This window comes from Toxorhynchites rutilus, chromosome 2, assembly GCF_029784135.1.
Source record: "Toxorhynchites rutilus septentrionalis strain SRP chromosome 2, ASM2978413v1, whole genome shotgun sequence".
Lineage (NCBI taxonomy): Eukaryota > Metazoa > Arthropoda > Insecta > Diptera > Culicidae > Toxorhynchites > Toxorhynchites rutilus.
Genome location: NC_073745.1, coordinates 332,633,414 through 332,650,485, shown reverse-complemented (window position 1 = coordinate 332,650,485; position 17,072 = coordinate 332,633,414). Strand labels below are relative to the sequence as shown.

The window sequence follows — 17,072 nt, the reverse complement described above, 5'->3', positions numbered from 1 at the left end:
GGGACAATATCAACAGCAGCAGCATCTGGACCTGACCATCGATAGTGTTTCGAGCAACTTTCCATATCGGAGATCTCGTGCTTCGCGCACATTGAAGAAACCTCCTCAGCCACAAATGTTTGTCAAGGAGAAAAAGGAGCTGGATTCGAATCGTCAATCCAGACAACCCGAATGCACCGATTGCATTATATATCTTGTTTATATTTTATATGCATTTTGTGTTGTTTTTTGAATAAAATGATTAAAATCGATCAATGTTTTTCCTTTTCATTTTTCATAACAAACCAATACAAACAAGAGACGATCAGTGTTGGAAGCAGCGTTACATGCAGGTCGACGCCTTGCACATGTTGGCAAAAAAGTGGCGTCAAGTTGTTCGATGAATGCATATGAAAAGTCGATAAATCGATTGCAAGGTGGCAGCATTTGAGGTCGATTGTTGACATTTCATCGACCCGATCTTGGCAGGCAAAACGGAATGTGGGTAGTTGCGCAGTATTCGTTCGATTAATAATCGATTTTTGTAGGAATTATTCGATTAATAGATTAATCGAACGATTATCGTAGATCACTAGAAGTATCTAGTACATCGATCACACCAGCGCGATATGCACACTTTTCGGCGCAGTGCTCCGTTCAGCCGTATCACTCCGACGAAAAAAAAATGGAAAGGTTATATTTTTTCGTGAAATAAGTCATATTTGAAATATTAAAAAAAAATTTTTTTTTTCAAACTGTATATAATCGAGTCCAAAATTGTATATGATCGAATCACATATAATCGAGTCTGTATATAATCGAGTACGACCTTTATATTGAACATATTTTTAATACGCTATTAATACCCTCTGAAAATTTCCCGAACTATCGCGGAAAAGGTTTCGTTTTGCGCTGACGACTAAAAGTGAATCGAATGTGAAAATGAACCGACATTTCCTGTGACTTTTTTCCAAAAATCTGTACCATCGAAAATATTCGTAGTAGAGAAAAAATTAATTTATCAGTATTGAAAAAATACTCATTTATTTACTACAAATACTACATTTACATTTGCAAGTCATTCGTGTGTTTGATGATGCTTATACATAGTTTTTCTGAACCTAGATTGCATATTATCATTTATTAAAATTTTCGAGCTGCCGCCACTATATTTGAGCAAATCTTTTGATCTTAAAATAGCTTATTTTTGTTCTGATTCTATACGGAGTAATTTTATTTTTAGGGTACGGAATTAATCCTCTACATCTTGTACATGGAATCGCTTCTAACACAACGGTAATGCTGGTCAAATTGAAAAAGTTCCTGGGATTTAACATTGCCGCAGACTTGAGCGTCGAATCATCAAAATCGTATCTTTTTCTCATTTGTTTGATCAGCTCCACGAAAAACTGCGACAAATATTCTTTTAAATGATCTGTCTTTTGCTGTTGATTGTTCTGATAATATCTTCTGCTGCTAATCACACCTAAAATCTTGTCGCTTTTCAAATGATCTTCATATTTAATAGCATTGGACATTGAAACAACGTAAGATTGCAGACATTAGTGAGAATGATCACATAAAAATCTTTCAGCCCTTTGTGTAGCATTGTGAATTTAGGTTTTTCAGCCTGGAACAAACGATTCAATCTGTTTATCTGTGGCAAAACAGACGTCGCACTGTCCGACGCGAATCCCTTCAAACGATACTTGTAAGGAATTTCGTCGTTATGAAACTGATCAATCATTGCATTGTAAATGCTCTTTTATGATGAGCAGCACCAAACGATACTGTGGCGTAAAAGTCGTCATGTACCTCAATTTTGCTTTGTTCAAATGTAAGAAATTTCACGCGTGGAAAAAATCTGTACCAATCTGTACTTTTTGACGAAAATCTGTACTCTGTACCGTACCAAAAATAATGAAGATATCATTACCATTCCAGAAAAATCCGTATTTTTCTGTCCACGTTAATTCAAATAATAGAATACAGGCAATCCTGTTTTTGTGCGGTCCTTTTTCGCGTGATTCCTCGTTTGTGCGACTCTTTTTGTGCGATTTTATTATGACATCTGGTCTTGAATTACACAAACTAATCGCACAAATAATAATATCGCACCTAAACAGTCACACAAATGAGAAATCGCACAAAAAGCAACCGCACAAAAACAGGTTTTCCTGTATCTGAAATTATAATCGAGTAATTTTGTATCGAATAATTTAAAATCAAAATATGAATACATCGAATAATTGTCATTACAACTAATAAATATTCGCTCGATTAATCGAATATTGAATGACAATTGTTCGAATGAATCGAATATTGAAAAATGTCCCAATGATTAATCGATAATCGAATAAATGAAAATTATAGACTTCACTACCCCTAAGGGGCTGTCCACATACCACGTGGACAACTTTAGGGGGGGTAAGGGATATGAAAATGTCCACGCTTGTCCACGGTGAGGGGGGTGGGGGTTCAGATAATGTCTACGTGGACGCGTTAAACAAATATTTTTTAAAAGTACATTCAGATTTGTTTTTAAAAATAAATAAAATCTGTTCCGCATTTTCAGGAGGGTTGAAACTTTCCGCCCATTTTGAGTTCTCATATTTATCCATAGAATGGTCATGTCGAATATTTTTCCATATCATCGAAGTTCTTCACTGAAATATGTATTTTGAATGAAACTTACATAAACGGTTAGCGATCGAGCTTCCATTGGTAGTGGAGGATCATCGTTTTCAACTTCTAAGCTACGTCATATTTAAGCATAAACAGAACTCTGTGTTCTAGGTCCAGGTGTTCACGAGAGTAAATTTAACATGGCGAACTGCTGATACATTTTTATCCGCAACATCCCATGTTGATAACTTGATGAAAAGAAGGACTTAGCGAAACGAGTGCTATCCAAATCTCTATAATACCTGCTCAAAACAGAATTCTGCACTTTTGTATTGAAAGAAGCAGATTTAGTTCACCTTTTCTGATGGACAGTACTCTCGTTCCCGAACTTCCCGAATTTGGCGACATTATCTTTGATACAGCTGAGTTAGGTATGCTCATCACCGAAGAGCAGCTTTTTAACACATTGCGGAACGCTCACGAGATTTCTAGTGTTTCGTGTTCCGTCTGTTACGGATGGATCACGAAATAACCCGCGTTTTCTACACTTGAAAGTTAAATCCTTGGTTTGCTAAGAATCTAATAAGGTCTACACGTGTCTAGTGCATGTCTGAAGAATTTTCTATGACGAAAAATCCCTCAGCTAACAAAGGAATGGAACCCGAAGCTCCCGGCATGATATGCGTGAGGCTAACCACTTGACAACGGGAACCACAAATATCATATAATCAGATTTGAAACAAATAGCAATGTATCATTTCTAGAAAAAAAATGTGAGAAGGGTGACTCAAAATGACTAAACGCAGTTTTTTTCATTTTTCTTTTGTTTAATTTTTATTTGCCATAATTAAACTAATTAAGTAACTAAAAAACATATACAACTTTCTTCATTTCTATCAGCAGTTCTATTGCTATGTAATCTCCTCTCCTCTAAACGTTGTATTTACCCTGTGAACGGGACAGATTCTTCATCGAGTTTTAGAGCCAGAGTGGGAACGTGAAGAGGATCGCGAGCGGGAGCGTGAGTAAGACTTTGAACGAGAACGACCTTTGTTGTCTTTTGATTTTGATCGACTGGTTGAATGACGCTCCGATTTGGAACGAGAACGAGAGCGGGCCGTATCCTTGCTTTGTTTTTGATCACGTTTTATATCAGAATTACTCGAGCGTGATCGTGAACGATGGCGTAGTGTTTCATTCTTGGATTCCTTAAGATGCACAGACGAGCGCGAACGAGAGCGTGATTTGTTATCCTTTGAGTTGGATCGCGAGCGAAACCGACGTTCTGACTTTGAACGAGATCGAGAACAATATTTCTTCGCATCGCCATTGAGCGATCGGGAGCGTGAACGAGACTCGTCACGATAACGTTTCTGTCGTTCGTAGCGTGGTTTTTTCGGCGACACCGATCTGCTCCTTGATTCTGAGCGAGTGCGATAATAACTGCCAGATCGTGATCGAGAACGACAACGCGATCGTGATCGGGAGCGACTGTCCAATGAACGAGATCGTCCACGTTTGTTGCGACCTCCATCGTCCTCTATCAATCGAATACGACGGCCATTTAATTCGGTGTCATCCATTTTATCGATCGCCTTCTCCATATCTCTCCTCGTTTCAAACTCGACTATTCCTTCATTCCTCCTTGGCCGATGAGTATCGGCATAGATGACTTCCCCGGCTTGACGAAGGTAGTCTTTTAAATCCTGCCAGCTTACACTTGATGAGACATTCTTCACAATCACACGATACTTGGACCTTCTCGGAGGCCCGTACCGAGATCCACCCCGGGCCTTTTCAGAGCGTCCACCCCGTCGTACATCACCTCCACGGGGTTTCCCTCTAGCTTGCTCAACGGACACCCTTTCGCCCAATAGATCTTTGCCGTCCAATTCATAGACGGCATCGTCCGCATCTTGGTGGTCCTCGAATTCCACGAAAGCATAGCCGTTTTTAATCATGATGTCACATATCCTTCCGTAGCCTTTGAAGAACCGTTCTAAATCACGTTCCCGTGTATTACGGGGTAAACCACCAACGTATACTCGTGAGCCAACCATTTTCGATTGATTTTTTTGGTTCTTTTTCACAACGTTCTGTTGATTGAATCTGCTGAAACTGTCTGATGAATCTAGCCAGAGTACAAGCTTTTATACCGATTAATATCTCAAATTACTACCCATGCTCGGGTAGATTATTCAGAGCTTGCGGTATAGTGTAATCATTCAAATGGATACACTAGATCAGGTAACATTTTTTTATTTTGTTTTGTTGCTCCTTACGTTGCCGGGTTGGTCGAATAATCTACCTAGACTGCACGCTCGTAGCGTATTCGAGAAGTGCGCAAGTATATCAGGTATTGCATAACATTATTGTGAAATTTTGTGTAATTTGATATACAGTGACTCAAATCCGTAATCGTACTCTACCATGCAGATCTCTTCTCCCTTCTTTTGAAAGTCGAAAACAAGCTTTCGGAACATTCTATTTAGATAAAATCATAGTGTCATATGAGAGTTAAAAGGTTTGCTATCTACTTTCAGAATAATGGTTTTTATTTCTCTAAAAGTGGCGAATGTATGTACTAATGTATGAAAATTGACTCAAACTCATATTCGTACGCTGGTTGGAATCTTTACTCGATTTCGAAGGCGTTGACCAATTTTCTTATTCCATCATTAGTATTGTATCCTTTGTTCATTGCAACTATTTTTAGCTGCCTTTAGCCTTATCTACGAGTTTTTGGTGTATTCGGAAGAAATATTTATGTTTGTACATATGCTCGTTTTTGATTGCGTGTTGGCCGTTGATCGTTGAGCGTTGAGCGTTAGCGTTTAGTCGTTTGATCGTTGATCGTTGACCGTTGACCGTTTCCGTTTCCGTTTCCGTTTCCTAGAAAGAAAGATCAATCATTTGGAATACGCACTTTTAAAAAATCAGTCATAATTAAAATTGGCCATATTATCATGAAAATTGTGATTTTAGGTAGTTTGTATAGGAGAAGTGCGTGATACGCACTCCCTAAGCGAGAATGGATTCATCTTGACCGATCTCTTAACAAATAAGGTTACAACTACGTCAGTACAAAGATTAGTTAACCCTGTGTCATCCGTGAACGTTCTATATTTTAGATACGGTTCTGAATCATATTTCGGACAGCTTCATATTTCGGACACTCCTTATAAATTACTTGAAATGCTTAATTCCTTGATGATATAACTAAAGGGTTACACTAAAGAATCAATCATGATAATAATTTTGACATAGGACTATGTGTTTGATTTCTATATAGGGAGTCACTCTAAGAAAAATGTAACGATTCATTAGGAGTTTTCAAACGCATATTACATAAAATGGTAATTGCGACATATGTTGTGTTATATATCATTATACAGGAAATTTATCCAGAATTTTTTTTGCTTGAAACATGAACAGTGAATTAGTAAAAAAAAGTTAACAATTTTTAATTTAATTGAGTATGTTTTCTTTCAATTGCACTATCCAGTCGCTTCCTCCCCGACGCAACGAGCAATCTTTTTGCCTAAATTCGGGCGTTAGCTCATAATGTGAGTTGATGCGTAAAATGAATTATTCTCCATTTACCGATTATATGGATTTATTTTATAGGTGCACCCGTGGCCGAGTGGTTAGCGTCTCACATTATCATGCCGGGTGTTCGGGTTCGATTCCCGTTCTGGTCGGGGGATTTTTCGTCAAAGAAATTTCATTCGACTTGCACTGTGGTCACGCGTATTCTAGAGCTTGCCCCTCGGAATACATTCTAGGCGTGTTATTTGGCTTAAGAAATCTCAACTATGTGTTAATAAATGACGCTAATTAATGCATAAGTTGAGACGGCAAAAGTTCCACAGGGAACGTTAACGCCATTCAGGAAGGATGGATTTATTTTATATTAGGGGCTGTCCACACACCACGTGGACAACTTCAGGGGGGGTATTTTTCCATATCATCGAACTTCTTCACTGAAATATGTATTCTGAATGAAACTTACATAAACGGTTAGCGATCGAGCTTCTATTGGTAGTGGAGGATCATCGTTTTCAACTTCTAAGCTACGTCATATTTAAGCATAAACAGAACTCTGTGTTCTAGGTCCAGGTGTTCACGAGAGTAAATTTAACATGGCGAACTGTCGATACATTTTTATCCGCAACATCCCATGTTGATAACTTGATGAAATGAAGGAAGGCGAAACGAGTGCTATCCAAATCTCTATAATACTTACTCAAAACAGAGTTCTGCACTTTTGTATTGAAAGAAGCAGATTTAGTCCACCTTTTCTGATGGACAGTACTCTCGTTCCCGAACTTCCCGAATTTGGCGACATTATCTTTGATACAGCTGAGTTAGGTATGCTCATCACCGGAGAGCAGCTTTTTAACACATTGCGGAATGCTCACGAGATTTCTAGTGTTTCGTGTTCCGTCTGTTACGGATGGATCACGAAATAATCCGCGTTTTCTACACTTGAAAGATAAATCCTTGGTTTGCTAAGAATCTAATGAGGCCTACCGATGGCTCGCCTTCGTCTCATCCCCATCGAAGGAAACGAAGAATCCGAACAAATGAAGTGTTCAAGTTTGCCCCGAAACGTGCGGTCCTTAATGTGTTAAGATTCACTTTGTCCTACCGAAAGAAAGATTGAGGTGCTCCAAGTGAGATTGCCGTTTATCAGCATATGTTTTTACGACATTTATTTTTTTTTACAAGGAGGTTTTGAATCCGGGATTGGACTACATATTCTGTACCTCGACCAAGAGGAAACTCTTATCAATACGATCAATGGCATGGTTGAAATCACAAGCAATAAGTCTTCCTGCTCTATATTTGGAATTGAGCTTGACAATTGTACGTTTCATGGAATTTGCCGCATTGAAAATATTTTCTTCAAATTGGGGCATTTTAGGCATTCAAAATATTGTTTTCTTTATTCTAATTATCGTTTCAATATCTTAACTAGCATCTAGCATCCAAAGTTCAGTAAATAAGTATGCCTAAACCCATTGGTTGCTTTTTATTCGAATGCTTTCGACACATTTTTTTTAATAGTACCTCGATTAGCTTCAATCAAAATAGTTTTCAATTGTGCTAAATCATTTCAGAAGTCTTCAGAAAAATTCTTTTCCATAGACACTCGTTTTTCGGAGATTTTCTGCAGGCGAATTACATTTCTTCAGATATTATTTTATGCGTCGTTTGATTATAGATTATTGATTCCGCTGTGATTTTTTTTTCTTGATTGTGCAGTGTTTACAGTTCTTTGAAGTCATCGAAGAAATGTTTCTAATTTCAGTAGGATTATTTAGGGTGCAAATGTCGGATGGAATCAATAGTGTTTTCGTTTTTGCTTTGGAAACACCTTTAGAAAAGCAGATATGTATTTGTCGTTGGTTCTCTCGAATTTTCCCGAAAATCGGAGTAGTATTTTAGGCTTAGTACCTGTTATTATAGTGGGATAATTACATAAATGATTAAATAGGTTTCCATACGTATTAGAACAAATGCGATGAAAAAGAATGAATTTTTGTTATAGTAACTTCAACCCACCATTTCATACAGTTGCCATAACCGAGCTTTTCCTGCAGCCAACGATTTCACATATTTTCGAACTCTAAGATTGGTAGGAAGAGCGTGATGCAATTATTTCCATTTTTTCAATTAAAATATATGGAAGAATGTCCACGTGGACAACAGGGGAGGGGTATAGTCAATGTCCATGCTTGTCCACGGTTGGGGAGGGGGGAAATCCTTAGAGCAGCCTTATTACATTATTGTGTCACCCTGTAACTTGAAGTACTCAAAACACACTATAGAAACGCCTTAATTTATACGTAAAAATTCCCATATCCAACATCAAAACTATCGTTTCCTCAATACTTTGCCAACAAATCTACCGAAAGTTGGAGAACACATCGCCAGTTTGCAAAAATTTTACTAAGGTGAAAAGAAAAGGTAGGGGAAGTGGGGGCATAAGGAATATGCTCATTTCCTGTGTCTAAATAACTCTTCAATCCTCGTTTTAGAAGAATATTGTAGTTCAACTTATCGTTGTTCAACAACGCCTTTTACTGTAAAAATTGAAAATATTACATTTTTCATCAGGGGCTGTCCACATACCACGTGGACAACTTTAGGGGGGTAAGGGGTAAGAAAATGTCCACGCTTGTCCACGGAGAGGGAGGAGGGGGTATACACTGAATCCACGTGAACAGGAAGATTATTTTGTTTAAATACAATCATCTATACATTCCAAATTAAATAAAAAAATACATGTTCAAGAATTTCAATTTTTATCAATAAATGGATTGAGCCGCCTGAGAGTGCTGCCCAGTCGAAAGTTCATATATTTTATCTGATATCATTGAACTTCTTCAGAGAAATCTGTATTATTAAAATATCTCACGTAAACTGTGAATGACGAAGCTATTTCCTATGATCGAACTTTTATAGTAACGGAGTTTGCTACAAAAAAAAAACGATATCATAATGGTTGAGCTTTCATGGTATGCGTAAATTGTTTTATTATCAAATATGATTTCCTATACATTTTATTATATTTCGAGAACAGTCTGTATAGTTTTTCATACAGAATTGCGCGTAAAATCATCCTTCCAAAGTATTTTTATTTCGTCAATTTCTAGGAAACAATATTTACATTCGCGTGATATTGTCGTCAAACTTAAAACAATTGATCCAGTATTCTGATAAGAATATACATGGAATTAGGTAACTGATCCGGAATATTTCAGAAGGTGACAGAGGAACATATTTGATGAAAAAGATTCTTCTACGCATATGGTCAATTCTCAAGTAGGACACCGTTGTTGAACTTTTCTTGAGCCTAATTTCATGTCTTGAACTAACTCTAATTTAGAAAGTACGCTACATAGAATAATTGTGCTGCTCATTTGAAAGATAAGAACATTTTGCATAGAATTCAGTTGTAAAACATTCAATTTTATGTAACCAAGAAACCTTAAGAAAGAAAAAAAGAACTTTAAAATGTTGTGTCTTTAATGGGCTTTTATTAATTTTCCAAAAATGCATGATAAACTGGATTGTTTTTATCAACCAAATTGAGGCTCTCCAACCACTCTACAATTCTTCCTTGATGCCACACTGTTTTCCTTATTGTTATTGTTAAATGTTTCACAACAGAATTTTATGCAAAATTTCTTCAAATGAAAGAAATTAAATCGTGCTAAGCCGCGTACTTTGTGAATTAAAATCAGTTTAAGGCAAAAAAAAAGGAATGTTCAAAAAAATTTCGTAGTTGAGATTTGACCATAAGCGTGGAAGATTTTTATCATCAAACATGATCCTCTATCACCTGAAATATTCCGGATCGATTACCTAACAATATTTTATTCAACTTATGAGAAAGTTTGTTTAAATTTTAATAGAAAGTTGATTGATCTCTCAAAAACTTATCAATCTTATCAATCGGGCAGAACTATATTTTTTTGGAAAAATTGAACAAATTTAAAATAATGAGTGGGGAGGGGCAGGAGGGGCAGTGGCTGATTAATTTGGCGTTTAATTACTCTCTAGTAAACTGTTGGAATTTCATAAGTGACGTTTTGATAAGGATTTAAACGGAGGAAAATCAAAACAACATAAATGGGAGAAACTAGAGAGCAATACAAATAACTTTTCGGGAAAGGTTAGTAAAAAATCAATGAGACGTGAGTTTTTTTATGTAAGTTTTCCCAACGAGCTCTTTGGAAGCCATCTAGACACTCAATGCAGAATGGTCAATAACCAGTTGAAAAATAAGAAATATATATTGAAAATATTTTTAATACGCTATTAGTGTCCTCTGAAAATTTCCCGAACTATTGCGGAAAAGGTTTCGTTTTGTGTTGACGAGTAAAAGTGAATCGAGTGTGTAAATGAACCGACATTTCCTATGACCAATCATATTCCGGAGTGAGCAAAGAACTACACTCAACAAGAAAGGAGAGCAAAATGCCACATCGAAAATTTTGAGTGATTTTTAAAACTCTGTTATAAAATAATGCATTCGTCAAAGCAACAACTGGACCTTGTATAGAATATTGTCAAGTTTGCAGTGGGCAGTTTTGACCATCGATTTGCTGTGCGTTCATTATCTCATGAAATATTCTTAATTCAAAATTAAGCATAATTTTTCATTCGATAGAGAATACGTTTGTAGTAAATAGAATCAAATGCGAAATAATCAGGTTGATTGGATTATTATTGGAAATATATTTAGAAATCTATAGAAACTTTGAAAGCAAACCAAAAACACTTTATTTTTGTTGCAATGTCTTGTCTACAACGCATATACATATTTGTAGCTTGAAAATGCTGTATTTTTTATTTTCATGTAATGAATTATATCGAAGCTACAGGCGTTCCGAAATCGCTTTAAAATTTCGACCCGTTACTCCTCAATCCTTTGTCAAGTGAAGATCTATAGATATCAGTAGAGTAGCACGGGGTGAGTTGGACATACGGGGTGATTTGGACCACCCCTTTATCTCAAAAAGTACGGCTCAACTTGTATTTTTTATAACTTCATCTCCTTCTATTGTTAAACCGTATGTAAAAAACGTAAAAAAAAAAATTTCTCATGAACACAACAAAAATTTTTTTTTCATGAACACAACAAGCACATTGATTTTCAAAAAATGTGAGTTTTCCGATCATGGTTTTAAGGTTTTTCCCGCTGATTAAAAAAACTTTTCATGTACACGTAGTATAGTTCTGTTCGCCTACAGAAGAGAAACAATTCGATGCAGCGAAATTGTAAGTTTGATAACAATAAATGAAATTAATTGCATTTCAATTTTTGCATGTTGTGTGAGGTGACATGGATACGTTTATGTGGGATGAATTGGTCCTACAAGTTTGAGGATTTTCTTTGGTCTAATTGATTCCGGATGCCGCTGAATTACAAAAACAGGATGGGCAGACAATGTTGAAAGGAGAAGGAGCTTGGAAGAGCAACGCAGGCCATCAAGAACGGATTTTCTTTGACCAAGCATCGCATGTTTGAAAATGCTCGAACAACAGTGAAAAGATCCATGCAGAATTCGAGATGGTCTCAATCCAATTTTTCTGGTCTGGCCAAGACACCTGGTATCGATACCAGAACACTGTAACTAATTGTAACATTATCCCAAAATACTTTACATAAACATAAGTATGTTTTTTTCGATGAAATACACACTGGACCAAATCACCCCGCGTCAAATTTTAATGTCCAGAAATCATCTCTTTTATTTCATGATATATTTGGTAATTTGATGCTTGATATAATGATTAAACATTATTGATTGAGAGAAAACAAGTGTAGCTCAGTATACAATGTGACATTTTCTATTTAGACCGTATTTGAAATATTGGGCGATTTGCTTAGGGTTTCCAAAATCCCCCCATTTCCCCTACATGCGTCCTACTTCATCTTTTCATTTCCTGGAATTCTTTTTAATTGATAAAAAAAACTATGCATATAAAACTGTTATGTTCGTTTTGGTGCGCTTCAAAAACTCGAAATATCCGGCACTGATAAAGCTCATATACAATATACAATCCACTTCAAGAATTGTTGTTGCTACTGCCAATACCTCAGGAAGATTTAAGATTTCCAGATAGAAGAAACACACTTCGGAAATAAAGCTGTGAACGTAAATTAACTTTCTAATATTGAATATGTATCTTTGGAATTCCATATGTGTTTTATATTCAGATGCGGATTGTTCAACTGTATATTACGCGTTTCCGTGTTAGTCTTTTTATCATCGCAGATAATAGAAAAACAAAGTATTACAAGTATTTCAAAATTAAACTCATATGAAACATATGTTTTGTTTTGCTACTCATTTTTCTGCAATAAAGCCTCAATGTGCCACAGCAAAGTGTGGCATGGTACAGCTAGTAAAATTTGAAACAAAATGGACTTAAAATTTAATTTATGCGCAATGCAGTTATTTCCTCAATTATTCTAATAAAATAAGGAAAAATGTCCATGTGGACAACAGGGGGAGGGGTATGAAAATGTCCACGCTTGTCCACGGAGGGGGAGGGGGAGTCTAAAGTCGTGATTTTTCTGTTTTTCTGTGTTTTTCTGTTCTGTTTTTCTGGTATGTGGGCAGCGTTTCATTAGAAAAAAAGTAGAAAATATTTTTTGATGTAGGACTACGTCTAACCGGAAGATATAGGGGGTGAAATGGAAATCTAGGCACTGAACAAGTAGGAAAAAATGCAAGATTTGGAACGCTTATAACTCGAGCATTTCTCAATAGATCGCAAAGGTTTTTGCATCAATTGATAGGAAATATATCTACGCATCTATCATAACGAATAACATTTCATTTTTCTTGAGATAAATAATTGAATAATTGTGAAATAACAAGCATTGTCCAAATGCACTATGTGCCCATTTTTGATTGGTCCATTTTGTGCTCCTCAAATCGTACCGACCAAACCAGAGCAGCAGCGAAATAGAATGAAGCACGATTGGAAAGGAAAAAGAAAAAAATGAACGAAACATTGGTCGCAGTCTCACACATGCGTAATTCTCGAGCCAGCCAGTCAGTTTAAAAATCCTCGCTCCGCTGCCGTAACGATCCATTCTTTGTGTGGACACCGACTGGACAACATCGTTGCTGGACGGGCTGGACGGCGAGGTGAAACTCTAACATGTGTCCTAGCAATTAAACCTGACCTGTAATCACTCAGTTGTAATTTTTCGGTGGTTTAGATTTTGTTTACGCCTGAAAATCTCTCACTTCCGCCAGATATAACCAATCTGGTATTTACAATATCCTCTCTCTGCAGCTCCTTAAGCCGGGAGATCGAAGCAACCGATCAAATGATGAAGGAGAATCTGGTCAAAATGGACATTTTTATGCGGAAGCGTCAGACAAGACCGACCGTATCAGAGCAGCAGGCAATCATCCAGAAGGAGTAGCTTGAGGTACCGGTGAAGAACTTCTTTCCGGTTAAAGAAAAGAAAAACTTCTTTTCGTACTTATAATGAAAGACAAAACGTACTTGATGCTAGAATTCAACGAATGCAAGGGACCGGATACTTTACGTTCCCCAGAGAAGTGATGGCGACGAATATATCACCCACATCAAGTTCTCCGAGAAGGTCATTCTCTGACAAACGAGAAGGGAATGTCCAAGCCGCTCTTCTATCGAGTCATATAGTAAACTGGGAGATATACAGTACGAAGTGCTTGCCGGAAGTTGCGAAGGTGATGTGGTCGAACCGGGAATCAGCCCATTATGCCAAAAAATCACTGGAGGATGGATCGGCTGGAGATAAACCGCCAACCTTCCCAACATCCCCCAGCTGCGACAGATAGAATACTTTTGGGCGAATGGCCAAAATGGAGAGACAGCCGACCACCAAAGCCACGAAAAGGTAAAAGAACGCGCTGACATACATCTTCTCATCGGCCATAGTTGAGGTTCCGGCCAATTTCCGCAAGGCCGCCAGGCGTTTCATTTACGATACTTCATCAAACAACCCTGTCTCTTCCTGTCCTGTATTCACTAGTTATTCCGGCTTATTTAACACGTTAAGCCCTGACCGAGCTAGGGGACCAAAGATGAACTTTTCGTCTGACTCACGTTGGTCCCTGCGGATCAATAGGCTACTTTTATAATAAACATTTTCTAATTTTTTTGCTGTCGTTTCCATTTGACACTCTCTAAACAAAAAGTCCACTGTCGGTGCGACGAAACCAGCTCAACGTATTAATCTTTGGATGCATTGGAAGATCTCTTGAACAGTTCATCCATTTAATAAAATCAACAATTGTAATATTGAAATATATTGATATCGCGGGATATTTTCGTTTCTTTTGCCAAATGCGGGACGTTTCGCGGGACGTAATCTAACGCGGGACATTTTGTTGAAATGCGGGACTGTCCCGCGTAACGCGGGACGTCTGGTCAGTTTAGGTATATCAGCTTGAGTAAACAGAGCATTTTAAGTCGTTATCCACCACTTTGCCACCTTGCCCCCAAATTTCTATGCGAAATAATCACTGAGATTAAACAAAATATCTGTTCACCTTTCCTAGAGCTAACAGTCGTCCAAACTGATGATTTGTTGGAGATATCAGGTCGAATAATCTAAATTTTAAGGGAAATTCCTTAAATACGAAGCGCACAAAACTACGGCCGAATAGCTACCGACATGCGACAGCTCTACTGAATGACCGGGTGGCTCGAAAGTCATGAAAATCTCGGGGCACAGGGCCAAATCTGGAGAATGCGGTGGATGGGGCAGCAGTTCGTAGTGCAATTCGACCAATTTCCCCGTGGCGACGGCAGAATTCCCATTTTCTCCAATTTTTTAAAATCCGCGGACACGCCCGTTTCCACACACGTCCGATTCGGCTGAAATTTTGACAGTAGCCGTTTACGAGAATGTACTACACGATAAGTAATCTTTCTTGCGATACTGACACCATCGGGTGATGAGGCTAAGTACCTATCGGACCGCCCTCGTACATTATATCCGCATTAACATTTTGAAAGTTTCAAAGTTTGAAGAATTGCTAATTTATCCTGCTTCATCCCATCAGCTTTCAAATGTTTCGTTTTATTCTTGAATTATCTCTCCTACTTTCTTTGCAACATTTTCTTGCGTTTCTGATCGCGGAATTTCGTTTTTTTTTCAGGTCACTACTTCAGCTTGTTCTTTATCTTTCATTCTCTGTTCAGACTTTTCTTCAATTCCCATTTCCCATTTCAGTGTTTTCGATATTTCTAGTTTAATTGTGAATTTTTCAATATATTATCTATATATATAAAAATGGAGTGATGTCTGTCTGTCTGTCTGATTCTTATAGACTCGGAAACTACTGAACCGATCGACATGAAAATTGGTATGTAGGGGTTTTTGGGGCCGGGGAAGGTTTTCGTGATATTTTGAGACCCCTCCCCCCTCTCTAAGGGGGGGCTGCCATACAAATGAAACACAAATTTCTGCATTACTCGGAAATTAACCAAGCAAACGAAACCAAAGTTGGCATGTGAAAGTTTTAGGGTGCAATAAATGTTTCTATGATGGTTAGACAGTCCTTCCCCCACTCAAAGGGGGGGCTGCCATACAAATGAAACACAAATTTCTGCATTACTTGAGAATTAATCAAGCAAATGAAACCAAATTTGGCATGTGGAGGTTTTAGGATGCAATAAATGTTTATATGGTGTTAAGATACTCCTTCCCCCTCTCTTAGAGGGGGCTGCCGTACAAATGAAACACAAATTTTTGCATTACCCGAGAATTAATCAAGCAAATTAAACCAAATTAGGCATATGGAAACTTTAGGGTGCAATGAATGTTTCTATGGTGGTTAGATACCCCTCCCCCTTTCTTAGGGGTGGCTGCCATACAAATAAAACACAAATGTCTGCATTACTCGAGAATTAATCAAGTAAATGGGCGGGACGAAGTTTGCCGGGTTAGCTAGTGGTAAATAAAATTGCAAGAAAGAATTGTTCTAATACAATTTTTGCTACAGCAGAGGTGTTTGCAATGGTATTACTTTGGTGCGTTACAAATTTCGTAAAAAATTGCAGTTTGTATTACTCTCAATTGAATGATTGAATAATAGCTGTAGTAATAAGTTTTCAAAGCCATAAAGTTACCAAATCGTAGAAATGTTTCCACAGAGCCAATACAAATTATCTGATAATGGTAAAAATGGTAAAGTCGCGCGGGTGGATGGTATGCCATTGTCCCCAGAGTTGTGCTGGGGCTGCAAATAGCTATCGAGGAAATGTATCCTTTTTTACCGATTTCTTTATCTGAGCCATCGACTGGGCACTCAAATAAATGAATTTGACTTACAGCAATCACCTCTGAATCGGTTCTAACTAATGAAAATCGCTCCGGGAGATTTATTTTTATTACTTTTCAAAGCTTGTTAAAGGTATCAATCTTGTATTGTAGGATACTATCATTAACTATCGGACATTTTCAATTATATGTTTTTTCACTTTCAGGAAATTCAAGCTGGACATTTTTGCGAGAGGCACGTTTTAAGAAGTTTTTATATTTTACGACACAACTCTGATCCGATGTAATGTTCTTTTCGATAATTGTTTGGCCGGACTCTTTATCCGCATTTAGAACACTTGAAAGACTTGCAATAATGTTTGTCTTGTATAAAACGCAACGTTTCCGCCATGTGTCGTATGAGAATAGCGTAACACAGGAATTGTAAGTGTGAAAGAACATAGCTCCTATGAAAAAGTACTAGGTAAGTAAAGTGGTATACAACTGACCTAAAAATTTCAACATAATCGTTAAAACTCGAGAATGAGCGTTACTTAATTTGTGTACCGAGCCTAATAGGATGATACATGTGTATTTCAAATTTTCCAGGAATTCATTGTGGAATGAAACAACAGCTTGAAAAAGAGTAATCCAAACATTATTCCAATAGCAGCTTTAT

At 37.4% G+C, this 17,072-nt stretch overlaps 1 protein-coding gene across 1 annotated transcript; it reads right to left on the bottom strand.

Moving 5' to 3' along the window:
• Window positions 1–3,572: 3,572 nt before the first annotated feature.
• LOC129769727 (serine-arginine protein 55-like) lies at window positions 3,573–4,664 on the bottom strand. Its single transcript, XM_055772159.1, has 3 exons — window positions 4,011–4,664; window positions 3,829–3,920; window positions 3,573–3,732 (listed from the first exon to the last, which is right to left on the bottom strand). The coding sequence occupies exons 1-3, from the start codon at window positions 4,662–4,664 to the stop codon at window positions 3,573–3,575; spliced, it is 906 nt and encodes a 301-aa protein (XP_055628134.1).
• Between the last annotated feature and the right edge of the window lie 12,408 nt (window positions 4,665–17,072).

Excerpts from the sequence above, each read along its gene's own strand:
- LOC129769727 (XM_055772159.1), bottom strand. The coding sequence starts at position 4,664 with ATGGTTGGCTCACGAGTATACGTTGGTGGTTTACCCCGTAATACACGG. Across the intron at positions 3,921-4,010 it reads CAGAATCAAGGAGCAGATCG|AAATATTGTTCTCGATCTCG; the intron begins GTGTCGCCGAAA and ends GGCGATGCGAAG. Across the intron at positions 3,733-3,828 it reads TCACGCTCTCGTTCGCGCTC|CAAGGATACGGCCCGCTCTC; the intron begins GTCTGTGCATCT and ends TCAAAAACAAAG.